Raw genomic sequence first — 27,798 nt, 5'->3', positions numbered from 1 at the left:
CTCCTGAAATTTGATTTATTGTTTTGTAAAACCCAAAATTATGACAAAATATTTTAAAACAAAACACCAATATAAAATTCAGTCTCCATGACTCCAAAGCAATGTTTCATTAACAATAAACAGTAATTATGTACGTCAAAGAAACAACTCAAATTTTAATACTGTGATATGCATATCATGTTATGTATTCATCGAATCTTGATGTATGAACGTAATGAAGTAACCATGATATTCCTGATAAAGTACTTAACTATATATTATTCACAAATACACAGTAAAACTCAATATAACAAACAAATAATCAAATAATCAATCAACAAATAATAAAATAAACATGTAAATGGATAAACAAATTTTTCAACGACAACCCTTTACGTGAAAACATTTCCTCTGTCAGATAGGCTTCTAGTTCTCCTGGCTATTAAAGTTGGCATAAAAGGCGGTCAGTAGAAATCTCTAGCTCGTGATCTTGGCCATATACATGTAGATATACATCTACCTTTAAAATGAAATACCTGTAGCATTTAGCGCTATGACTGAGTAATATCTAATGAACACAGAGATTTAAAACAGCACCAATCGTCAAGTTACACTGTAAGTATGGAGGATCATACACAGGGCGACAAGGATCGCACATCATTACATACAGAAGGCACCGATTTATATTGGGAAGTCGAAACTTCATATTAGGGTTGATCAAACATTTTGTGACAAACGAAAACAAGCACCAGGTGTCGCCACCGCAGCAGAAGCAGCAAGGGCGATAACTCTACGGAGATCAAAGCACACACTGCCTAAGGGAGGTCACAGATGGGGGTAACCCATCTCGCCAACAATTAATGCCGGTCTGCCTTGTCCTGTAGATATAGCCGGGTTCCTTCAAGAATTCCGGAGTTCACCAGAAATGGAGAGATTCGTTGGAACCGAAGTCGGTGGCTCCCGGTGGGAACAATTTGTACCAATTAGTGGACTGATGCATCAGGTCAAGGCCGTCAAGTTTGACGACGGCCTCCCCCAGGGACTGCTTCTTGTCGAACGCGCCGTGCCGCGCCCACAGGATGATCTAAACAACACAGAACAGGGTCAAGAGAAATAGGTGACCGGCGACAAGCCTGATAATCTATATACATTGTTGGAATATTTACCTTGATGGCCCTGCCGTGTATGTTGCAGGCGGAGTACTTGATCGTGCGCCTGAAGAACGGACAGAAGGAGCCCTTCACGACGTGCGTCTTCTTCTTCTGTATCACTTTGGATCCGCCCACCAAATACGCCTTCACGTACGTATCTAAAGGTAAAAAAAGTGCATCATTATTTAAATAATCGCCTCTTCCCAATGCTTAACTGGTATGTATACATATATATGATATCAACAAAGTGATATAAAGGAATTCTAGGAAGCCGCTGCAATGTTAAAAATCATCCATTGTATTAAAGCACACCTATAAAAGAACTGGTTATACTTTGATGCAGCAAGCCCTCTACAGTATCAATCATATCCTATCATATGTATTAGAGTTATCTCCCGCATTCAAATTCCAAAAGAGAGAGAGAGAGAGAGAGAGAGAGAGAGAGAGAGAGAGAGAGAGAGAGAGAGAGAGAGAGAGAGAGACCGACCTGGTGGGGTGATATGCTGGCTTCTGTTAAGATCCACCACGTTGATGATGTCCAGCTCCAGCTGCCCTTTGGACACCATGAAGGCCAGGCGAATGCTGCCACAAATGGCCGTCTCTGTGTACAGATCAACGAAGTAACTTCATTACCATATTAGTAGCTTAGCTACTTTTCTGCATTGTTTAATATGTTATTCTTTTTTAATTTCAATAACTTTGAGCAATTCAAAAGAAAGACAGAACAACTTAATCTAACGATTCCTGTAGTAATAACAAGGTGTACTCAATTTAGTGCATCACTCACCACTGGACGGTTTCGGAGGCACCTGCCCCGGCCCTAGAAGCGAGGTTACGTCATTTCCGTCTGGGTCCAATCTCCCTGATGTTGTACAAAGCCTAATAAAGATACATCAGAAACAGTAACAGTTTGAAGATTAGACTGAAAAAAAAACTGGTGTCTGTTGGAATAAAAGTAATGATGGGAAAGACAAGCATTAAAAAAATTGACCCATATTGAAATACATTTAGATATACATTTATGGGTTGATACTTGTGATCTTAAAGTCAACTACATTTGAATTAGCTTCATAAAAATTTATAAGGCACTACCCAGCCTCGTTTTCGCCTGAGCTGTCGTCTCCGTCTTCCCGGAAGTGACCCGCGCTGTCCCCGGTGTTGAGGGGCTGTGGCGGCTTACCCAGCTCCTCGATCCCTGGAATCAACAGTCTCCATGCACTCAGAAACTCACTACATTGTGTAATTTTATATCTCTATATATCAAAAATTAAATAACTACAATTCACAGTATTTTTTTGTTTACCTGATATATTGCTGGCCGCTGAGCGGCGGCTGACGGGGGATAGGTTGTCATAGTTACGGCTGGACCAGGCGCTCTCCAGCGTGGCCTCTGACACACTCGAGCTCCTGCTGGTGAACTTGTCCTTCCGGCGGTCGTCTGTACAACACAAACATGTAAATCTAATTCAACGCTCAATTAATTTCAAAGAAGTGCTTTTTGTACAAAACATTTATTTACTTAGTCTTGTGCAGCAATTTTTCTTCACTGAATAGACTGAAATGGCAACCTTACCCAGAAGATGAAAGACGGACTTCTGAAGAAGTCAACAATTTCTACACTAGCTACAAGAATATTACAATTTACGTACACATGCTGTGTCGGCGACTCTCGGCCGACAGAACCGACACTTTGGACATGGCGTTCGACATCCGCTTCTTGACCAGTGTCGATATACTGCCCCGGTGGTCGCCTTCAACAGAAAGAGGTCAAGGTTTATATACAACAACTTCTTCCAAAATTAAATCACTTACCGCCTAAGGAAACAGTTATAGTTTTGACTTAGCTTTTAATGAATCGTTACTGTGCAGCTGATGCAGTTGATATAGAGTAACTGAACAATTATACTTAAAACATCCCCTCTTAGATTAGCAGAGGACTAATCTTACCTCCCAGGTACACAGACTCCTCTGATTGGCTAATGGGGGACAGCTGTGGGGAATTGGGGACTGACTGAGTGACACTGAGTTTGAACCGCCGGTCCCGACCTAAACAAGAACTGGGGACATGAAATTTCATACCAATCCATGACATTAATTTCTATCAACGTAGCTTTACTTACAGCCGTCATATTGAATATCAGATTATGGAGTGTTTGTATCTAAGCATGATACTTCAGTTCACTAAATAATGAATTGACAGCCTTACCATTAGCATACCCACTGGTCATGTGATGTCCGGCTCTGTCGTCATGGTGATTCAGCTCTCTCCGAGGAGAGGACTGTACACCGGGGCTAGTCGACCAGCTTGACCCGTCATTCACTGACGTCAGTGGGCTAGCAGTGACGTCAGAGGACTCTTTGCGCTTGCGCAACGGAAGAGGGGAACTGTTTTCGTCGTGATCTTGGAGATTGTAGGTCCTGACCTGGTTGTCCAGTTGAAGGTCACAGAAGTCGAGAAGCACCTCCCCAAGAAACAGATGTTCCTCCCCAACCACTGACCACAGGGTGAGTTCCAGGGACAGGCGCGACAGCTGCAGGGGAGGACAATCGTCATGATTAAAACACTGATATGTTAACAACACAATTAACCCTTAAAAATTAAATTAAAAAAAAATCACGCATGAATCATCAAATTCATAACGAGGCCAACATAGGACAGATATCCACAATACCACAATACTCATAACACAAAGAATAGAAGAAAAACTTTATACATGGTATCTGTTACAGATCTTTTAAAACGAAATATGACAAAGCTAATACTAGTAGTTTAGGGTGAGTGAAATTCACTATTTCATGTTTTAAAAATGAAAATGTAAATTATGTATGAACAATCATTGTGACTGGTTGGACAATGAACGAAATGACGTAACACTGTGACGTAACATACCTCGTCCCTCTTCAGGCCCTGAAAGGTGAAGGTCTCGTTATAGATCGGGTTGGCGGTGTTACTCCGAGGCTGTGTCTGATGCTTAGGAAAACTCCTGATGATTAGACAAAGAAAAATGTTATACACTGAGGCACATGCCTTTCAAAAGTTAAAGATTGCAGAAAACACCAAGCAGTGTTCTATAAAGAAGCAAAAATTTGTCCAAAAATTGATAATAAGTCTTAATAAAGATTTTAAAAAAATCAATCTATAGGAGATGAAAAAAATACTATTATTATGAAACAAATTTATTGAAATTTCTCTCTATTCCTTGAGAAATTATCAATGGATCTGTACCCGCGGTTTGGCAGTAGATGAATCATGACGACGGGATTCAGTGACGTCATCGGGTCAGCAGAGACGAGATTCTCGGCGCTTACTAACGTGACAGATAAACACGGTTCCTCGTGAAACAAAGCGATGCGCACGCATCCACTGACGCTCCTGTCTTCCTTTTTAATTTCAACCTTTAAAAATACGTAAAGAAATCTAAGTCAATGTCACAGTGTAATTCAATATTGACGAGCGTCTCATTTGTATACGTTTAGTTAACCAATTGGCCAATGCACTTAAGCTAATGGAGGTCAGAGGTGTCTGACTTTTAGTCTCCGAGGATGTTTACCAGACGTCTATGGCTTGGTTTAACATAATCAGACTTATTACATAAACAATAAACAAAATGTCGGCTGAGATTCGGCGGCTTGGTTTGATATCTGAACTCGCGCTTCCGCCGAATCTCTATATAACTCTTTAACTCTTATAACTCTATAAATTTTTTCCAAACTTCTGTCGCTTTTCCCGGTCAAAGGAATATATATGTACATGTTTCTCGTCCGCTTCAGTTTTGCAGCTCAAACATCATAAGTAAGCATTTAATGTATTTATTTCTGATCAAGGGAAGGTTTTTTTTTTTCAATATATAACAGCATTTTCTGTACTCTAATAAGCGAAAGAGAACCCTGAGAGTAATTTGAAAACTTTACACAAAAATTAAAACAAATATAATAAGGAGGAAAAAATAAAATATTAACACTGTGCAAGAACTTCAATCTTATTGCAACTGAATTTTAATGTAGAACTGTCCCATGGTTTGATTGAGGCGAAAAGTTCAGATATCGAGCTGGGCCATATCTCAGCCGAGATTGCACTATCCTCGAAAAGATATTGAAGCCATTGTGAACCCTACTTTATTTATTGCAATCCACCTTAATTAAAATATAAAATTAATCAAAAAACTGTACACAGCTAATGATGCGTCATAATACATTTAGGGTGCGTTCGATTTACCGGAGTTTTCGGGAGCATCCTCCTCTTCCGGGTCAGATTGAGGGACGAAGGGGGCGTGGCACAACCAGATCGATCATCGCATGGCACCGATGTATTGTCTTTAAAACAATATGTATACACATTATTTTGATAGTTTCTTTTGTTTTTAAGGCTCGTAATTATGTTTTTTGATTACCAGATACGTACGTGGTAGAGTTTTCTCGTGAACACTAAGTCCCGTGTCTTCATTATCGCTGAAACTGAAACAAAAACAAATTAATTCTTAAATTTCTTCTAGAAATTGGTCAAAATGCGTCCTTGGTTTTATTTACTTCCTAACTTGCGGAAAAAGTTATGCAGACAAAAATACATATACACCTACATAAAAATACAGTACATTGTATATGTAATAGGTAAAGATTTGGTAAACAGTATGAGTGTGAATCTAGAACAAAACGTATGCATGTACGAACAACAACACTACGTGTATCCTAGTACAATACTTAATGTATCTAGTACAACACTAAATGAACCTAGTACAACACTACGTGTATCTTGAACAACAAATCATGTAACTAGTACAACACTAAATTTAATTAGTACAACACTTCATTTACCTAGAACAACACTACATGTGCCTAGTACAACATTGCATGTACATAGTACAACACTATATGTAGCTAGTATAACATTAAATGTACCTAGTACAACAATATATGCAGCTAGTACAACATTACACGTATAACTTGCACAACACTACATGTTCCTAGAACAACACTACATGCATCTAGAACAACACTACATGTATATAATACAACAATACATGTATATACTAAGTAGTACAACACTAAATGTGTGTATACCTTATATACAACACTATAAGTACCTTTGAAACACTAAATGTATACAAAACAAACTTCATACTACAACATTTCATGTACATGACAGGCACGTAGCATCGTTTTTGAAAGTGGGGGGGGCCAGGCTCATCCAAAAAATCTTGACAAGCAAAAAAAAAAAAAAAAAAAAAGGGAAGTTTTAAGTTTCCCCAAATCTTCAAAATCCAAAATCCTAATCCGTGGGGGGGGGGGGGGGGGGGGGGGGGGGGGGGGGATGGCAAACTATATAACTTCAATTCCACTCCTCATTTCCTTATTTTCATATCAATTTTTTACATACTCCCAAAATAGTGGGGGGGCCAACTCCATAATTATTGCATTTTTTATATGTAAATTTTAAAAAATTTGTTGTTGCGAGAAAAAGTGGGGGGGGGGGCCAGGCCCCCCCTGGCCCCCCCTGATGCTACGTGCCTGCATGAACCTAGTGCAATATATATTGCTTGTACCTACACAAGACTACATGTACTACATTACATTAATACAAGTACATAGTACAGCATGCACTTCAAGTACCTGTTTGTATGGTGTACCACTAGAAGCTGAACCACGTCTGAACTTTGACCTATGACCTCCATGGATTCCTCCAGGGTTGTGCCCATCAGTGATTTACCGTTCCACAGAAGAATCTGATCTCCTAGAGAACACGCTCAACTTTTAAAACAGAGGATAGGACTGCAAAGCTTATCTTTATTAGGCCTAGAAATCTTAGTTTTAATTTTAACTCTTCAGGTTGGCGGATCCAGAAGGGGGATCTTGGGGTTGCACCCCCTTTCTCAGTGACATACGATTTTTTAAAGACTGTAAATGCTTATATAAAGGCATTTTTACACCAATAATCTAAGTATTATAATTATCTAACATAAATGCTCTAGAAATCGCCGGACCGTAATTTATTCATACACACAAAACCCTATCAATATTTTATTGAAGTAAAGTAATCTTCTTCAACATTTGGTGTTTATATCTTTGAGTAAGCATGTGGAAAATTAAAAAAATTACATAAAGCAGTAACATCCCTCCCCCCAAAAAACCTTTTGTATTGTTTAAATGTTTCAAAGAATCGTAGTGCAATGGCTAGAGCGTTAACTACGAATGTATGTCAAGAGATCGAATCCCGCTGGGGCTTTTATAATTTTAACCTTTCCAAAAATTTTTGAAATATGTTTTTTGGTCAAGTATTGTAAAATTAGAAAGTTTTAAACCGTTGAAAGTCTTTCGCTTATAATTTACTTTTATCCACACTAATATTGTCATATGTCCCATACCACCTTAACTTGCATTGAATTTTACACATATAGATATTTATTGATTGGACCAGGTCCTCCCCTTTCCCATTTTGCTTGATCCGCCTACTCTTCTCATTTACTTTCTTGATCTATATCCTTATTTGTTTTATCTAAAAATACCCTGACTTAAAACCAAGCGTATACATGTTCTTTTACTGGTGATTTTAGGGAAAATACAACACGAGCTGACGAAACAGTGCATCTATATTTAATGTTTCACAGATAATGCATGTACGAGTCCTTAAAAAATTTATTCTATACTCTGTCCTGAGTTTTTGCTTCCACCACTTTTTGCTTGATATTTCAATAATCGAAAATACTTCTGTGCTCAAACTACGTTCATCCACTTATATGAAAAATGTCCAGATTATCTGTTTTGAAACGCCCCCTCTACCGCTTCAGGTTTCAATACACATCCCAAAATAGAAAGTCTACGGAGATTTTGCATTGCATCAGCCATTAATAAGCCCGGATGATAACGTTGAAAAATTGCGCGAGATATTCCGAGTACTTACAAATGGAGAAAAGATGTAAACATTTCCCATAATAAATTTCCATAAGAAAATTGTTTACGTTCATGTGAAATTTAATGAGTGAAAAATGATAATTGTTCAATGAAGATATCTTGGATACATTCCCTTTCATCGATTTCAACTGTATTTCTTTCACAGGTGTGTGTATTTTTTATTAAAAAGCATAAAAAATTGATGGAAGCAATAACTTGGGACAGACTATAGACACCCCAATATAGTTGAAATTCTACAATTTTAATTATAGTAGCTTAGATTTAATCAACACTGGATTATGTATGCATGGGTATGTATGGAACTTCAAAACATGGGGTAACGTTTTATAAGAAATCTGAAGTTTTCCTAGCTTTTCTATCCTTAACAAAACGGAATGTTTCGAATTAGTTTTGGAAAGCTAACTTGTATACTAGTATTTCATCCAATAATATCCGTTAAAAGTACCTGTATTAGAAATGGTTTTGTAATAAGACGATGAAGGATTTCGTGTATCCATCATCCCTAGCATTGACATTTGATTTGCTCTCAGCATTATGCAAGATACCATGTATTGTATCAAATGAACACAAGGACCTCGATGTTTGTAATAATCTTTTTGATAGAAGGGTGCTTGTGTATTGATTCCTGTTTTACCCTTTCGGATTCCGTAGGAGTCTGCTGGTCCATTTCTTTCCACCTTGGATACAAACGCCCCCAGCTTTCCGCCGTGGCCCTTTTTACCGAACATAACGCGCATGCCCAGACCGGAAGCTGTAAAGAATGCAGACAGATAAGGAGATGTCGTGAGAGACATAAAAAACTAACAGACAATCGCGAACGGATTCCGCAGAGAGAAATGTCCTTTACCTGAGGGCTGGAACTGAATTCTCTAATTAAGTACTGTATTAGCTTCGTGTCTCATTAGCGAAGCGCCTGATAGAGAGGGGGGGGGGGATACACTCGTGTCTGCCGATATTTGTAGATCATAACTCTAATTGTGAGGTGTATTCATCTAGCTGGCTCAAATTACACGGCATTGTTCGATTTTTGAATATTTGAGCTACTAAATAAATATGAAATCTAAATATTATAGATAAAAGCTAAAAACCTCAAAGAAACACAGCGAATTGTCGAAACAGGTGTCCATTCATGTTACCTGCGATACTAAACAGAATTAATTATTTCTCGTAAGAACACTAGAAAAAGAAAGCGAATCCTCGAGATGACATTGAGAATGACTCGTCATGCTTTCTACCAATCAATACATGACCGTGATTTTCTTGATGTAATGGCTCCCTGCATATTTCGCAATAATATTTACATAACGCTCCAACACGTTAGCTTATATTCGCCGGTTTCCTGGCAAGGAACGTGTAAATGGTACACCCCTCTACCCTATTTGTTGGAGGCTGAGTGGGCCGCTCGCAAAGCTGACTCACCGGTATATACCTCAAAATACCTCCAAACACGAGTCATTTGAAATTACACAATTTATTGCGTAATATGAATGTAAATGCGCTAAAATTTCAAGAGGTATCTAGAGGGGAGAAGAGAAGGAATTACCTGTCCAAATCATTTAAATGAAATTTCTGGTTAATAGGATTTGAAAACTTTCCTTGTATACCCATAAAGTTTATCGTAAATATGGAAATAAACCAGATGGGGCCAACATTTATTGATTATCTAGTTCACAAACTCACTTTACGAAACCCATGTAACATATCTAAGGACTTAAGCATCAATTGCTACTACAGAGTAAATCTTACGTAACTCTTTGAGTTTGTATTTTAAAATGGGTGATCTGTTTCATTAACGTTATACTGTAAACCAACTTTTATTCGTGTGCGAGAAATTTTCGCGAGGTTAGCGAAAGTCTTGTCGTCGCGAATATTTTTCGCCGCGAACCAATCCTTTGTTTATAGTTTAAATAACAATACAGTCTGGATAAGGCTTGGTCGCGAACATTAGTAGTCGCAAACCACTTTATCGGCAGTTAATCGCGAAATAAAGTCGCCGCGAATAAAAATGGGTTTACAGTATACGGTATGAGTGCTATCGTAATGCACTTCTGCCGTCGATATAATGTTCGGGAATGTTTAGTTATCATATATATCTTATTAGTTAAAATATAAATATATCGAGAGAAAGAACAGTACAAAAATGTCACGTGACTTACACCTGATACTTTGATCTTTGACGTCACGATACAGAAGAATTTCTCGCGGTTCCAACGAGGTGAAGTAATCTGAGAAAAAGAGAGAGAAAAGATGGGAATTAAAAGATCTAGAAAAATACAATTTTCCATAGACATGTTGAATTTCGGTACGTTTGTATTCAATCCTGATCTTCCATATGAAGCCGCTTAAGATTTGGTAATGGTTCATTACCTGGCGACTTGACGGACGTGTCTTCATAGACAACGCTGACGAAACATAAACTATTTGAATTTTTCTAAGAAAACAATGTGCATGTGGTTTTTTTTTTTACTAATATTGTTGCTATACCTGTATTTTTTCAGAGTAAACTAACGGAAAATATTTACATTCTACTGTGTTTTCCCATTACATTCCGTGATGTTTAAATGCCTCTAAATGCAACACCTATTCACTGCGTATGAATTTACGAGTAATATACATAAATAGTTCTTAAACCGTGATTTCTATGTTATCAGTTAAAAAATGTATTTCATGAACGTTGTCAAAACACCATGTTTTATATTTATTAAACAAAAAGTGGACTTTATTGTTAAAAGCAACATTTCAAGAGTTATTTATCATGGATTACATTTTCATGCTCGTCGATCTCATCTCAACAGTCTATGTGAAAACCAGTTTAAACCGGTTTTACAAAACAGCTGTTCTTGCTGTTACTTATTCACTCCCTCCGTGATCTGCACTTTATATCGATTTATTTAAGTAAACAATTGATTTCTTCAGTACGGGAATGTAAATATAAGCATTAAATGATTTATTTTTGACGTCGTCGTGTCAATAACTGCCGTCAGGTGAGTAGACAAATTATCATAACGCGCTAACGCGCGTTATTCAATTTGTCTGCTCACCTGACGGCAGTTATTGACACGACGACGTCAAAAATAAATCATTCAATGCTATAATAAATGATCAATACATGCTTGACCTATTTTTCAGCTTAAGATACATGTACTTATTGGTAACTTGAAGTATATGATAGTATCAAACGACTGACTGTCAAAAGACTACACTGATAAATACGTATTACTTCACTAATATTACGTAATCACACATGAATGGAGATGAAAGTAGCAAGACATACTTAGTCATGTAACTTGCGGGGTTTGTATTTTTTCTGCAATGATCGCTACCTTCTATTTATAATAAATGTATTAACATCTTTCTCTGAATCTTACTTCAGTAATCTATAAATCTAGATAGATCTACAGTGAAAAACAGTACGCTAAACAGAGGGAACAGCCAATTTACCAAATACGGAATGCTATTGTGAAGTCTAACGTAATATTAAACTGACAACAAAGATAGCTTGACATCAGACAGCTACGAGTCGAACAAAAGTGTGCATAAATATTGTCTTTTGGAGAAGTACACTTTTTAATTCCTGAGGGATTCGGTAAACCCAGTGAACGCTATCATTAAATGGCATGAGGGATTTGGTAAAACCAGTTGAAACTGAATCATTACACGACTAGTATCAGTGGCTAGAAGTTATCTTTAGTCAATAAAATGGCTTAGTTTTAAGTGAACTGAACTGGCAGATGTTTCTAGTTGTTGTTGTCTATATGGTGTGGAACATCTTGTGAGACACATCAATGTGCTATGTATCATACACTTACATCTTGTTTAGGACAACTGAGCAAATGTTGCATATGACATGCAGCCTGTGCAAAGGCAAGTGAAATGAATTACCTCATCGTTATTGATCCACGGTACATGAAAGCATTGCATTCGTTAACTGACCGTAAACAAACTTGTCGAAATTACGCTGTAGTCAATAAACTTCAGTATTTTAAATCCAACAGTTTTGTATTTTAGAAGTTTAAAAACAAAGATCGTGCAATGTGCTGTTGTTTCTAAGCCATTGTCAACGTTCGTGTAATTGATGAGATTTCCATCATAGAGATTGTGAAAGACCAACAAGGAATATGGAAAGAACTCAGAAAATGTTAGCTTAAAAAGAGAAAAAACAAAAGAGAGCCATGGCATAACATGTAACATTTCCCCCGAAGTCGCACGGTCAGCCAGCACTCCTTGTGACGATGACGGTTATAATAGCTTTCATCAACATCATTCCACATCTTATATAGAAACATTACCAAACGACATTACACAGTACCAAAACATTATATAATCTCACATCCTTATGCAATGTCAAAAAATAAGAGGAAAAAATCTTTAAAACATCACTACACATAATACTACATAGTACATTAGTAAGTCGGAGGAGGTCAAGGACATTAGCAGGAGGTCAGGGTTCAATGACACTGACCTTGTTATGTAGGCAGCTTGCTTACCTTGAGTGAATGGGATTTGATGGATTTCAGCATGGTCGTGGTCCGTCATGGACGACACAAACGAACGCATGGACGAATTAGAATCCGACGAGTAACTCCTGTTCCGCTCCGGATTTTCCGGTGTGAGATACTTGGGATCAACACTCTGATTCTTTCGGCGTCTTTCGGATCGCGGCGTGTTGTGTTGGTAGGCAGTTTCGTAACGAATGTCGCTCTCATTCGAAAGTCTTCGCTCTACATCATGACCCACACTGTCTATGACAATTTTATCGGGACTCCGATTCGATGGGTAAGAAAACTGCGATTCTCTATTTCTGATATATGAAATACTTCCCATGTGATCAGGGGAGAGAACATTCACAAGGTGTTCCGAAGAATCGTGACTCTGACCGTCCGGCTTCCGGTGATTCAGCAGACGACCGGAAGTCTCGGGCACACTCTCGTTGTCAGAATCCCCCGACATGTAGAAGAAAAGCTCCCCTTGATTTGGCATATCACTACACACAAACGCCAGATCCCCCGTGTGAGGACAGCTGTCCTCGTACGTGTCGTCTGCTCTCTGGTGCCCCGGTGACGTCAGCACGGCCTGGGACGGCGACACCGGCCGGTTCCGCCGTGAGTGACGTCTACTGTGGCGCTTGGAGCGGCGGCGCCGGGCGCTGTGGCTGTGGGGGTCTTCGTCACTGTCATTGTCAGAAATGTCCACACTCTCTGTCCGGAAAATGGGCATACTCTTGCGGCGCCCACGTGCCTGCATCATCGCCTGATAGGAAGCATGGGTCCGGGGAAGGTCCGTATCCGTGACGACGACGTCAGAGGAGCCAGGAGACAGCGCGCGCCAGCATCTCTACAACGATAAAGCACAGATTGCTCAAGGCTGAACAATATTCATCCTCGTATTAAAAAAAGCCCACTGAGACACGACAAAATTAAAATCGATGGCAGTACAAAGTCAACAGATGCTCCTCATTCAGAGTATGGCCTGATACAGGAAGTGGCGCACGTTTAATGATGACCGGCCATTAGTAGATTTCCATGGTAAAGCTTGTCGTTTTTGTCACCAGAATCAATAATCACCTGATAGGTGTAACACCAATGGCCGCACTGCTTATGGATAAGTAGTAAACTACATGTGGAGGGGGGGGGGGTATTGGTAAGGGAGGGTCGAGAAGGGGAGAGGGGGGTCACTTACTAAGACATTACTCAGGTCATTTACAGTATCAGCCCGCTATGCCGCTTTGTGGTTAATAGCAGAGAAATGGACAATGCATGCCTGATAGCCCCAGCAGAGCTGACTGATCAATTGTACGGGGAGTAGACATGTTAATATCATAGCTGATTTATTTACTAAGTTAAGTAGTGTCGGACATTGATCCGGGGTTTTCCTGGAATGGCACGGTGATATATGGCGCGACTCTTCCATTGGGAGCTACATGTAATGGGATTCCGTGTACACAGAGAGAGAGAGAGATATATCGGCACCCGATAATTACAGTGGCACAGAGCTGGCATTAAATGGCGTGATTACAGTGGACGTATTTATAATTATCTGTGTCAATTATACATGTATCATGATAGCTAGTTTAGCCTTGGAGTGATTTAATACACCATCATACGTTATAGAGATATGATATAAAACGTTGTCTGTTCTTCCGGAATAGCTATGTTAAGCTGAGCCATTTATGGTATTAAATGAACATGCAATTTGGACTCCAGTTTTTGAAGTGAATGCAAGAAAAAAAATCATTGTTACTGCTAATGAATATTATCACTCAGCCAACTGAAAGAAGTTGCCCCCGGGGATTAGATTGTATGAAGTTGTTTCAATATTCGCTTATACAGCCTCTCTCCCCGGCTCCCTCGTTGCACTGAATGTATCGATCCAGCGTCTGCTAATTCAGAAACTCACACCTCGACGATACGGTAGACTTTGTATATTGTTTATGCAATCAAAGCTTTTAAGAACGAATATAGTTATTACAGATTCGATCGATTGTGAGAAATTTGACCTTGACCATTTTCAATGACCATGACCCTTAGCAATCCCCAGGTACGCTATTCCATGTACATAGTGAGTATGAGGAGTGCATTGTATTGATGGACGTTATTGAATAACATTCGCTCTTTACATTTTAAAATTTGTTTGTGTTGTTAAAAAAGTCGGAAAAATTCTAGATTTTGAAATTGAATAAGTCGATGTTTGGATCAGTATGTAGGTTAAGATCCTAGCGAACAGTTCACCTTTACCAAAACCACTCGGAGACTCGGCGCCAATAGACTGCCACAATTCTAGGACAGATCAGTCCACGCTAACACCGACTACATCTAATTCAGTTCTCGGCACAGTTTTTGTATAGTTACTTTCCTTGTTTTACACAAATAATGTAATAAACAGTTTTCTTTTTTCTTTGTTTTATTCTGTCATGTGGTAGTGTTATTCTTTATGAGAGCTCGATAGCCCTTTTTTTTTTAATATTTTGAAATATTTTTTAAAGATAAAGGATAATTAATATAAAAGTTGAATCTAAAATAGTTGGGGTTTTTTTCTTTACTTATAATAAATGTATGCAGTTTATAGCCAAAAATGTCATATTTAAAATTCTAAGGCATACCTGATTGGTAATGAGGTGAACATTCCGTCTTCTTAATGAAACCATACAAATTAAACCTTTAATTAATCACAAAGATATTTCCTTTTCACAGAAGTAGCGTACAGAGGCGCAAGTTGAGATTCTATGTGTCACCACAACATGCCTCAAGTTTGGGTATCAACACATTTTTGTATGAAAGGTAAGAATGGGTTGTATTGTATTTGTTATAATTTACAACCCCTGGCATTATTTTGTTCCTTATACATACCGACACATTGAAGTTTGAAAGAATTTTCCCTGGATTTTCATACCCTTAAATTATGACCGAAAAAGGACTTCATCTAAGAGTCCTGAGAGGGAAAAAAGCTTGGGAAGCAGAGTGTTACAAGGGGAAAAAAGGACGAAAGGAAAACATGCCTATAAACTAAAACACACACAGAAACCTAATACACATACAGGGATACCGGTAACTGTTACCTGTAGTCTCTGACTGACCGAGCCCGATGCTTATTTTTTGCAGTAAATACTTTGCTTGATGCAGAGTATGTATCAGTAGAAGTCAAACCCTTTTGAATTTGTTTATTTGCTTACCATATCCCAATCATAGAATAATTTTTCAAAACTTCCGGTCATCGAATGGAAATGCGACATTGCTATTAATGTGTTCGCCGAGTATTTCCAACAGAACACCATTTTACCCTCACACGAGTATATCCAATCGAACACACCTCTCGACATGATAATTAAACACCTTTTATATGACTTTAAGGCGATTTTCAACAAGTAATTACTAATACCAATAAAATTTATAATGTTCACCACGATTCGTGAACTCATGGGGAAACATGAAGTATTTCAACCAAATCTTAACCAAATTTTAAGAAATTCAAGACACATTGTATCTGACGTGTGGTCAACCCTCATACCTCGTCCTCCGTGAGATCCGCCTCCAGGCTCCTCGTCTTCTGACTGAACAGGGCGCGGTTGAGCGTGGGGCGCGCGCGCTGTCCGTGGTACCAGACGCCGGTCTTACAAAAGAACTTCCGCTTCATGTCACACATATTGCAACGCCATCTACCGCGTACCATCTACAACAAAAAAAAAGGGAAAAAATAACCTTATCATAGAATATCAGATTCTGTTATAATAGTTTTCTAATATCAACTACCTGTTGCACACATCTTTATACTTTCAACGAAAACTTAGGACCAAAAACAGCCAACCGCTCTTTCCCCGCCAGATATACAGCTATCAGAGCCGCTGGTTCCAAGTATGTTATCAGGTTCAGTTGCTGAAGACAGTGACGTGCGAAAATCAATGACGGAAAGACAGAAGAAAAATAAAGCATGTAAAAGACTGCGGCCATTTCGATCCAAACAGTCAGCGGACCACTCTCTGTCCTCTAATGGACAAACACTGACTGCAATGACGCGACGCACGGGTGATTGTGGCATTTGTCGGGGCTTGTTTGGTACTTGGAACTGATGACTCTGCGAGTACATTAAAGTCCAGAAATCTCTCAAAGATTATGAATCTTCTGTCATGCTGTGCTTTTATTCTCTTCGCACGCACAAATCTCAGTGTGGGCAATTAAAGTAATAGAAACTTTCTTAATCTGAACAAAAATAATGTAGAGAATACATGCAGCTGTTTAGCGCCGACAGACATAGGCGGATAGTTAGGTATCGATTATTTGACTTCTTTTCTTATTATCTGTCTCATAAAATTAATGATCGGTGGTAAACACGAAGAAACAACTAGAGAAAGTCAACCATTTCTCGTCAAAAATAACAGTTGTTGTAATGTACGCCTATCTTATCCACTTTCCGACATATTTCATTTTAACAAGAAAATAAATAAATAAATATATAACTTGACTGTTTAAAGCATGTTGTATATTTTATTTGTACAAAATGAAATATATCGGAAAGGACATAGTTGCTGTAGTAACTTCAGTCTGAAATGCTAGTTATAGATAACATATCACATATGATTATATATATAATATATCACACGTCAGTTGTCGGTATTGTACAGGTAGCATATTCATCCCTGCGAATGTGTTCGGAATGTTTTCTTTATCGTTGCTAAGCATGTAATAAATCCAGAGGTGCTCGAATGAAAGTTCACGAGACTTCACCGAGATTTGTTCAGTTCCTGTGAAATTTCGAGCGGAAGTATAAGATTTTGGATAATATTCTCAAAATACGTAAGTACTGGTCGTTTTTCATATCACATCCTACTTTGATTTATGTTAGAACATGACAATCTTTTAAGATGTATGTCTTATTTCACCATATAGCGGTTATTTATATTAAACGATAATATTCAGAACAGAGTTATCGTTCGTGTTCAACCACGTGTAGAGTGGTTGAAAATATAAACATTGGGTTACTTAATAAAAAAGCCATGTTTGATGCTTGTGATGTGCAATACCATGTTCTTAAAAAGATAATGAGTGTCTGTTTTGCATAAAAACTTAGTATATCGAGCCATTTTCAAGGAACATTCTGCATAAAATAGTATAGTCTGTTTCACTATTGATACTATTACTAGGTCAGACGCGGATCGAAAATCAATCTTCAGGGGGGACCTCTGCTAAGCATGTTAATTGTTGCAACAGCAGACAAAAACTATTTTTTGTATTGTCACATTTATTTCTAGAACACATTTTATCCACCAATTAATGAAGATGAAGTTTAAAATCAATAAACCTCTAGATTTTATATTTGATTACAAGTACCTATAGAAGATTCTATGAGATAGACTATACATGTAAATACGAAACACGATTTTTACTGCGAAACTGAAAGGGTCAAATAAAACCACTTGGTCTAAAATTTAAATGACAATAACATTCGCAGGGGTGATATTTACATGTACATCCACTGAGTCACCCTTGCGAATGTGTTCGGAACGTTAACGTTTTTTTATCGTTGCTAAGTATGTAATACATCCAGAGGTTCTCGACTGAAAATTCACGAGACTTCCCCGATATTTGTTTATTTCCTGTAAAATTTCGAGCGGAAAAATAAGTGTCCGTATAATATTCTCAAAATACGTAAGTACTGTTCGTTTTTCATATCTTATCTTACTTTGATTTATGTTAAAACATAAAAATCTAGTATTAAAGGGGCGTTGTCACGATTTTGGTCAAAAATGATATACCGGGTATGTCTTATTTCATCATCTAGCAGTTATTTAACTTAACGATGCTATCTAGAACAGAGTTATCGTTCAACCATCTGTTCAGCCACTCTACATGTGGTTTAAAATATAAACATTGGGTTGCTTAATAAAATCATAGCCATGTTTGATGCTTTTGGTATGTTTAAAAAAAAGAGTGCGTGCCTGTTTTGTATAAAAACTTAGTATATCGAGCCATTTTCAAAGAACATTCTGCATAAAATAGTACACTCTGTTTCACTGTTGATGCTATAACTAGGTCAGACGCGGATCTAAAATTAATCCTTAGGCCAGGCAGGATCTCTACTCAGCATGTTAATTGTTAATTTGTTGCAACTAAAACTATATTTTCTATTGTCACATTTATTTCTAGAACTCATTTCATCCACCAATTAATGAAGATGAAGTTTAAAATCAATAAACGTCAGGATTTCAAATTTGACTACATATACCTATAAATATTATATGTAAATTCTATGAAATAGACTATAAACACGATGCACGATTTTTATTGCGAAACCGAAATGGTCATATAAAACCACGTGTTCTAAATTTAAATGACAATTACATTTGCAGGGTTAAAATTGTGAGTATTTTCTCTTTTAATTTTTTACGAAAGACTAATATCGTGTTCAAACAGCTAATATGTACACTGCCTCTGATAAAACTGCAGCTGATCCACGATCTTGCCAGTTTAAACCAATCTGTCCTTTTATAAAGAAAGGGATATATACGGTAGATAGTCAAATATCTTTAAGAGATGATGTTTACATTAATGAATGGTGTCTCATTTCCTACTATTAAGGTTGACTATCTAAGAATTACTTCTTGATCAATCAATTCAATGTGACACGGACTGACATCAGATTCCCGAACACGTGATATGAATTTTCCATATATGGAAGAAGTGGCTGTTCCTTGCATGTACGGACTGATCGACAATGACGAATATTTAGCTAACTATACTTCCTTTATATGGGTAGTTGAAGAGAAATCCAGAGAAATTGAGATAAACATAAACACACTGGTGCAGATCGTGTAATATCCAGCATGAATAAAAAAAGTTTGAATTAAAACAGTTGAATTCAAAGTAAAACGTGTATGACTTACGAAGTAAAGACTGGCCTTGATACATCATTAATTCAATACAAAATCACGGTCAAAGAAAAATGAACATCAAACAATACTGAAAAAACTAAATTTTGGTAAAAAAAAAAAATTTGATGATAATCAGATAATTTGTGATCACGAACTATATCCCTCAGTACCAAGTAAACCAAATTTCTTTATAATGACTTTATTTCTCCATTGATCGGCGATGAACTATTTCGCGACACCTAAATTTCGCGACATCATCGAATTTAATAATCATTATATACTGCTGTGAAAAGCGAGAAATTTTCATAAACCTATATATAGAAAATTCTCTCGGTCTCGTAAAATGTAAATCAAAGAAAAAACAAACATGAATAATTAACATGTAAGCATGTGTATCAAAATCTGCGATTTTAATGTACACCAGATAAGTGGACCCCCTACCTTCTTTTTCTTCGGGTCCCAGCGGCTCTTGGTAAATCCTCCACATCGCTGACACACTCTTTTCCTGCAGTCGTGACATAAGCGGCCGATGCCGTCTGCGAACTTCGTTTTGAAGCACAGACGACAGAGGCGGAGGTCGATGTGCTTCAGACGACTTTTCCCGCTACTCTGCGCGCGCACCGCTTCTTCATACCGCTCCAACTGTTGCTGAATGGTCCTGAACATACACAAAAAGTTTTATATCAATTTCAAGTATTTTCTTTTTTAAAAGTTATCAAACTAAAAGTTTTTTTTCATTTCATTTTTTTGCATCAGGAAGTCTAATATACTGTACTTTCATATTATTGCATTGTATACAATCCCAATTTGTGCATATTATATTTACATGTATTTTACTTTCATTTACATGTATTTCAATTATGTGAAATCCTTACATCTATTGTACACTGTATATTTAATTACTTACCAAAGAGTAGTGTCATATTTTGTATAACATACGTACTTATGTTGTACTGTGAATTTTCAATTAACTGTATACTGTTGTGTAATACTGTACAATCTATGTACATTCGTATTTTCATTCACAGTTTTGGTAAACTTTTTTGCATACCATCATTCTATTCAAACCTTTAAATTGAAGTAAACGTTTAATTCTTCTTTTATATTTACACGATTTTTATTCATATCTAGCATAGAGCATGCGGTTGTATTAACAGCTAATTCTGTATCGCCCAGTTGCCCCGGTTATTTACCAGATACACGAAGCATCCTCATATTCCAACTCCTCGGTTACACACCGGATACACGAAGCCTCCTCATTTTCAAACATCCTCGATTACTTACCAGATACACGAAGTCATCATTTTCAAACTCGTCGGTTACTTACCAGATACAAGAAGCCTCCTCATTTTCAAACTCCTCGGTTATTCACTAGTTACAAGAAGCCTCCTCATTTTCAAACATCCTCAATTACTTACCAGAGACACGAAGCCTCCTCATTTACCAACTCCTCGGTTAATTACCTGATACACCAAGCCTCCTCATTTTCAAACTCCTCGGTTACTTACCAGATACACGAAGCCTCCTCATTTTCAAACTCCTCCTGTCTTTGAATGACCTTGTGAAGGATGTTGATCTCCTCCTGGGTCAGCCGAGAGAGGTCGGGGGAGGGGGGTTCCACGGGACTCACCCTTCCAGAGGTGGATGGGTGGCCGGAGCGAACCGACTTCGTCTGAAAATATTCCCAAAGAAACTAAATGTTAATGTCAACAACAACAGCAGATGTTAACGATAACAATTACAGCAAATTCTTATCTCTACATATACAGCAAAACTACAGCAAATGTTAATGCCAACAACAACAGCAAATGTTAATGTGAACAACAACAAAAAATGTTGATGTCAACAACAAGAGCAAATTGTAATGTCAACAACGGCAAATGTTAATGTGAACAACAACAACAAATGTTAATGTCAACAAATACGGCAAATGTTAAAGTCAACATCTACAGCAAATGTTGATGTCAACAACCACAGCAAATGTTAAAGTCATGTTAATATTAAAATATATTTGAAAATATCGATCGATCGTCAAATGTTTCAATTTTTGAGATCGAGTTTCGATTAGTATTAAATTTTTGTCATGTTTGTACCGCTGTACGTTTTGGTACATGTATATAAATGATTTACGGCCACCAGATGAGTGATGGCGAAGAAAATGTTGGAAAATTTGATAATGCTCACCTAGTGCAGGACAAATACAACGTTATATTGATATTGCTCACCTAATGCAGGACAAATACAACGTTATATTGATATTGCTCACCTAATGCAGGACAAATAGAACGTTATATTGATATTGCTCACCTAATGCAGGACAAATAGAACGTTATATTGATATTGCTCACCTAGTGCAGGACTAATACAACGTTATATTGATATTGCTCACCTAATGCAGGACAAATACAACGTTATATTGATATTGCTCACCTAATGCAGGACAAATACATAGAGAATAATACATACCCTTTTCCATATCACAGCTTGTATCAGCCTGAGACTCCAATATCAGCCCGAGGGCCGAAGGCCCGAGGGTAATTGATATTGGTCGAGGGCTGATACAAGCTGTGATATGGAAAAGGGTATTTATTATTATATTTATTACATACTTAGTAATAAATTTAAAAAGAAAACCCATCAACTTGAACAAATTGATTATTCATATCATTTGAAAAAAGTCTGGACATGTACATATGAGTTCTTCTTGTTTTAACAAACATGAAGCTACAGAACGGAATTTCATCAGGTTTTAAAAGTTGACTGCTTTAAAACATTTGCTAGCATTTGAAGTTTTCAACTGCACTTAAAAATGTCGACTGTAACTGAAAATGTTTTATTTTTCGTCTGTAAACATGCAAAAATGCCGAAGCGAAAAAAGGCAGGAGTTACGCAAGGGGTGTGATACGGATCCGTATCAGCCCTGGAGGGCTGATAACCTGTATCAGCCCCGGAGGCCGATACGGATTTTGTGATGTCATCTGTATCACATGTGCAAAAAACCTGTATTTATTACTAAGTATGTAATAAAACTTTATATTGATATTGCTCACCTAGTGCAGGACTAATACAACGTTATATTGATATTGCTCACCTAATGCAGGACAAATACAACGTTATATTGATATTGCTCACCTAGTGCATGACTAATACAACGTTATTACAGAGTTAACGATTAGCACTGTTACTGAGTACATTTTACAATTTTACAATTGAACAAATTTCAAAACTATAAACTTCAAAACTACAAGGCGAATCGTTACCATTTTTGGTTTGAAGCATCTATAGGATTTGGTTAAGATGTTCGAAATCTGTGAAATTCAAAGGCCGGGGGGCAATATGACCATATAGTGAACATGTAATAAATCTTAGAAAATAATCTTCTCTGCTCTTCTAAACTAAATGCATCATGTTCATAAAACCCTCTACCTTATCAGTGAAATTCATGACACCGGGTCAGGGTTTCAGGGTCCACTACATTTGAATTGTTTGAGAGAAGAGAAATGCAACTTATGACAGATTCACTGTTGTGAAACAGCTATTTTGGCATACTAGTAATGACTGTTCATGACAAGATATCAGAATGATCATTCTGTTGCATAATTATCGTTAGCCCTTCCTTTCATGTTAGTCTACATAGGATAGTTTTGGAACGGTGCCATTTTTAAGGCAGACATCTCTACCCTATCTTTCTCCGTTACTTAGTAAGAAGTACTTTCTGAATTATAAACATGTATAAGGAACGATAACTTTGACTACTGAAGACTGATATTTAATAGAAAAAATTGTGAGTAGAATATCGTAAATTACTGGTATTTTTTAAGTTTTTATTGTTGTCCCAGTACAGGAAATCATATCTATATGCTCGGTCAAGCGGCGAAGGGGACAAATATTGCATCTTGGGTTCGAACCTGCATACTCTTTTGAGGTACCTCATGTCTTATGTCGTTAGTTCTAGTGTTTCTAATCGCACCAAATCTCAAAGACCATTCAGTTGGTGAGTGAAGAAAAGTATCTCCTTCCACCCTTTGTACGTTAACTAATTTCAGACACGTGATCTATAGTCCAGTCAATGTTATCAGACGGCGTGAACATCGATAATTGAAGAAATCAAGAAGAGAACTTTTTTTTACCTTTCTAAACATGTGGGCCATCAGTAATCAAGCTCAACCATACCTGAAAAAAGGTAATAAAACAGTTGATAAAGCAGCATCTCAGCACACTATATAGCGCGTGTTTCAGACCATATAATTCGTGGGTAAACAGTCTGATTTTATATTCAAGGTAGACGAACCGCAGTTATTTTGGATTTTGTTTGTCTCGTGGTTGTTAATTTGTATATGTTATAGTCTCTGCTTAGTTATATGTAACTATATTTACACTCAGTTTATATTTCCTCGTATGATTGCATTGGAAATCTGTGACGTTCATTTTCTATTTTCCATAACATTGGCCAACCCTGATCACGGCGTATGAGCACAAATAAACGTCATCACGCGTATATTTATTATTGTAAGATTAACTGAAACGTTCTAACTTACATAATCAATTTGATATGTAATCATTATATCTATTCGTTAATGAAAAAGAGTTTTGCTCGATAAAGTTTTTGGCACTATATTCTTAGCCACGGAAGCGAACTAAATAAAATGTTTTATGACTGTTCATATCCCTGACAAAGAGTTAATACATAATATAGCTTTAAAGCGACTATACAAAAATATTTCATTCAAATAAAGAAATAAATATGAGCTTTTGGATATCGTCGGTCCTATTACAGAACCAACGCGCGGTATATTGTCCTTTCCAATATAAAGTAGTCATGTTGTATATTTTATTTGATAAAATGAAATATATTGGAAAGGACAATGTTCAATTTGTCTGCAGGGCCTTGTGTGTGATAGGACCGACGATATCATATCCAAAAAAAAGATTTTATGTCAACATGGTATTTTTTATTTTTATGAGTTGAACATTTTATACTCTGCGTAATTGTTAAAAACATTGTCACATATGATAATCACAGCATCTGAATTATTTACTTATATTGACAAGTGTTTTCACTGAATTATTTACTTATATTGACAAGTGTTCTCACTGAATTATTTACTTATATTGACAAGTGTTTTCACTGAATTATTTACTTATATTGACAAGTGTTTTCTCTGAATCATTTACTTATATTGACAAGTGTTTTCACTGAATTATTTACTTATATTGACAAGTGTTTTCACTGAATCATTTACTTAAATTGACAAGTGTTTTCACTGAATTATTTACTTATATTTACAAGTGTTTTCACGTCAAGTGTCTGTGATTAGTGCTTCAGAATCTATAGAATAAAATAGAATTCATTTTTTCAAATTAGGGCCTTACGGAGCTTGACATATATAACAATTGTATAGACATAATAGGTCTATATATTTTTCTATAATAGTATGGTAATTAAACAAGTTAAAAAATCAGCAGATAAAAGCACATACATGTGCATACATGTACAAAGAAAAATAGCTACCGTACCAAGAGACGGTGATAAAAGCCGCCAATTGGTCTACTTTTACAAAAGTTTATATATAGCTCTTGTTGTTTTGACTATGTCTGATAAAGCTTATGTAACGAGAAGTAGATTTATCGGCAACTATATATATACTTGTAGGCCTAGATAAAAACAAAAACATCTCGTCATACATCTATTAAACTGCACATAAACAACTCTTTGTTTGACGTATACATGTATATTCAGTAAACACTCGGGTAACCGTCTGACATGTAATTTTAGTTTGACTTTTAACTTTACTGCATGGTTACATTTATGTCATAGAGACATTTCAATGTTTAACATATATATATATATATATATATATATATATATATATATATATATATATATATATATATATATATATATATATATATATATATATATATATATATATATATATATATATATATATGAACATTTTATCCGATATATAACAATGAAGAATTCCAAGTTTGTTGGTTTAAGTCCCCTAGAGATTGTTTATTTATCCGTTGTGTGAGATGTTGACCATCAATCTATATAACGGCTGCAATATAATTTCGTTTATTGACCAAATTAATGCTAATCTTGTACATGAAGCTACACGACTCAAAGAACCTGCGTCAATATAGAATTGAGATACTAAAGGAATGAATTCAATATTTATTTGTTTTATACGATAATAATTTTATGTCATTTTTAAGGTCAAATGGCCGTTTTTATCTACAATGAAGAGTAAAAAAATTAAATTATAAGCAATGAATTCAATATTTATTAGTTTTATAGAATATAAAATGGTTTGAAACAATTTACGCTTTTTTATAAACCGCTTCGCGGTTTATAAAGCGTAAACTGTCCCAAACCATTTTATATCGTATAAAACAAATAAATATTAAATTCATTGCTTTTAAAATAAAATGGTTTGGGGCAGTTTACGCTGGCGTATCCATACGTTTTTGACGTTAGTCTTATTATGACGTAGGCAACATTCTTTATACGATATAAAATATTTTTTTAGCCAATCAGAAAGCGAGTTACAACCAGAATTAAATTATATGTATTTGAAATTAGTAAAGACGAAATATTCAATAAATTATATATTTTATGCGTGAACTCCAATCGCATTGTTAGATTTTGAGTTCATCGATTCTCGACAACAAGAATGCAATCTCTCTCTTTCTCTCTCTCTCTCTCTCTCTCTCTCTCTCTCTCTCTCTCTCTCTCTCTCACTCTCTCTCTCTCCTCTCTCTCTCTCTCTCTCTCTCTCTCTCTCTCTCTCTCTCTCTCTCTCTCTCTCTCTCTCTCTCTCTCTCTTCTCTCTCTCTCTCTCTCTCTCTCTCTGTGTGAAAAGACATAATATTATAAAACACACAGTTTATATTAAGCATCATCTAACCATGTCGTTTAGATTTTCCATCAGACAGAGACCAGTAAAACCGTGGGTACAGTACAGGTACAAAGCAGTTAAAAAATCAATGTTAATCGTGATCCATTTGCTATTAACACAGAAAATCTGTTTTAATGGGGGAGATAACCTTTGCAAATCCGATCCTCCCCCGCAATCGAGTTGCCTGTGGGGACAGGTGAATTATTCTGAATTTGTGTAGTAGACGCGTTTATTGTTCTTAAAGTTAATTACATTTATTTATCGTACAACCTAAATCAAAGGTGCATGGTATTCAAACACGCTCTCTCTCTCTCTCTCTCTCTCTCTCTCTTAAAACAATCAAAGAGAGCTTATAATGAATAACTACGGTATATTAAGTGGGAAATGACCCTACTTTATTTCAATAAGCCAGTGTTACGTATATACACAAGGAACCTGAACGTTCAAGATTAATGTGACAGAAAAAAGAGATTACATACCATCCATATACTTTTACAAGCCATCTACATTGCATATAAAAAAAATTGGATTATTGGTGGGGTGTTAAGGTGTTGAAACGTAAGTTTCTTTATTTGAGAGAAAGGAACCCGTTTTGACGATAATTTTATGGAGGAAGAAGAGGATATTTTTTCTCCATTTTTCGATTTGTCAACGAATTCTCGCTTTTATCACACTTTAAAATCGGTATATTGCCACATCAGCATTCTATTTCAGTAAAGAATCGTCTTCTTAAACCTGGTGTATTTGACGAGGTATTCACACATTTTTCCTGAATAATTTCATTTAGTTAGTTTATCTTTAGGTTAAAAAATTATACGTGTTATTCAATGTAAATGGACTTGTTAAATCAACATCAACAAGATACCAGTCGTATTTTTAAAACCGTTCTTCCATTTTGAGATAATCATCATCTTAGTATAAGTAAAAAAAGGGAAGAGCATCGCCAAAATCGATATTTCATTTCTCATAATACAACAAACAATTGTTACGAGTCGTGATAAAAATGAGCATGCATTACGTCACACAGGTGTACCTCACACCTGGCCCTCCCTAGTCGCTGCCCCCCCCCCCCCCCCTTCGGTGACTTACCCCTGGAGCCGTGGTTCCGGGGCTGCTGGTCTCTCTGTCGAGCCTGCCTCCGTGTCGTTGACGAGCCACCGTGTCTCTGACAGCTACACAAGACAGGTGCCCACGCGCGCGCTCTCTCTCTCTGTCTTTCTCGTTGCCGTTAGGAGAGATTGGTTTTTCACACATGTAGTTGTTTCATCACATATATCGCATGTTTCTGTGTGTTCCACGGATCCAGTGATTGCCGGTGATTGGTTGATGAAAAGCGATCGAGATCTCCTTGTGTGTTTATTTGGATTATAATAAGCAGAAAAAACATAACTAAGATATCCATTTCAATTTAACTTTATTAATGAATCATGTAAGAGATTTCAAGAAATTATTTACAGATTAAATCAAAGGTTATGATTTGTATAGAATATATTCC

At 36.7% G+C, this 27,798-nt stretch overlaps 1 protein-coding gene across 3 annotated transcripts; it reads right to left on the bottom strand.

Moving 5' to 3' along the window:
* Nucleotide 1: 1 nt before the first annotated feature.
* LOC128167262 (regulating synaptic membrane exocytosis protein 2-like) lies at nt 2-27,474 on the bottom strand. 3 transcript variants are annotated; one of them, XM_052832866.1, is made up of 22 exons: nt 27,393-27,474; nt 23,529-23,571; nt 20,907-21,070; nt 19,840-20,056; nt 16,041-16,202; nt 12,524-13,370; nt 10,193-10,261; nt 8,671-8,787; nt 6,738-6,858; nt 5,533-5,585; nt 5,347-5,444; nt 4,357-4,526; nt 4,021-4,114; nt 3,337-3,661; nt 3,078-3,176; nt 2,780-2,881; nt 2,434-2,568; nt 2,223-2,325; nt 1,918-2,009; nt 1,618-1,731; nt 1,146-1,288; nt 2-1,063 (listed from the first exon to the last, which is right to left on the bottom strand). In XM_052832866.1, exons 2-22 carry the CDS (start codon nt 23,547-23,549, stop codon nt 896-898), a joined length of 3,414 nt encoding a protein of 1,137 aa, XP_052688826.1. In that variant the 5' UTR covers nt 23,550-23,571; nt 27,393-27,474; the 3' UTR covers nt 2-895. The 3 variants fall into 3 exon arrangements, with proteins under 3 accessions (XP_052688826.1, XP_052688828.1, XP_052688829.1); XM_052832868.1 differs by lacking the exons at nt 19,840-20,056; nt 20,907-21,070; nt 23,529-23,571; nt 27,393-27,474 and adding an exon at nt 16,283-16,595; XM_052832869.1 differs by lacking the exons at nt 16,041-16,202; nt 19,840-20,056; nt 20,907-21,070; nt 23,529-23,571; nt 27,393-27,474 and adding an exon at nt 13,472-13,586.
* Nucleotides 27,475-27,798: the final 324 nt, after the last annotated feature.

Source organism: Crassostrea angulata, chromosome 10 (assembly GCF_025612915.1).
Source record: "Crassostrea angulata isolate pt1a10 chromosome 10, ASM2561291v2, whole genome shotgun sequence".
Lineage (NCBI taxonomy): Eukaryota > Metazoa > Mollusca > Bivalvia > Ostreida > Ostreidae > Magallana > Magallana angulata.
This window is presented reverse-complemented; position numbering and strand designations above follow the sequence as displayed.

Bases quoted from the DNA above. Each gene is read 5' to 3' on its own strand.
- LOC128167262 (XM_052832866.1), bottom strand. From the start codon at position 23,549: ATGGCCCACATGTTTAGAAAG. The intron at 20,057-20,906 runs GTAAGTAACCGA...GTGTATGTTCAG, and splicing joins GAGGAGGCTTCGTGTATCTG to GACCATTCAGCAACAGTTGG. The intron at 3,662-4,020 runs GTATGTTACGTC...CCTCCCCTGCAG, and splicing joins AGGGCCTGAAGAGGGACGAG to CTGTCGCGCCTGTCCCTGGA.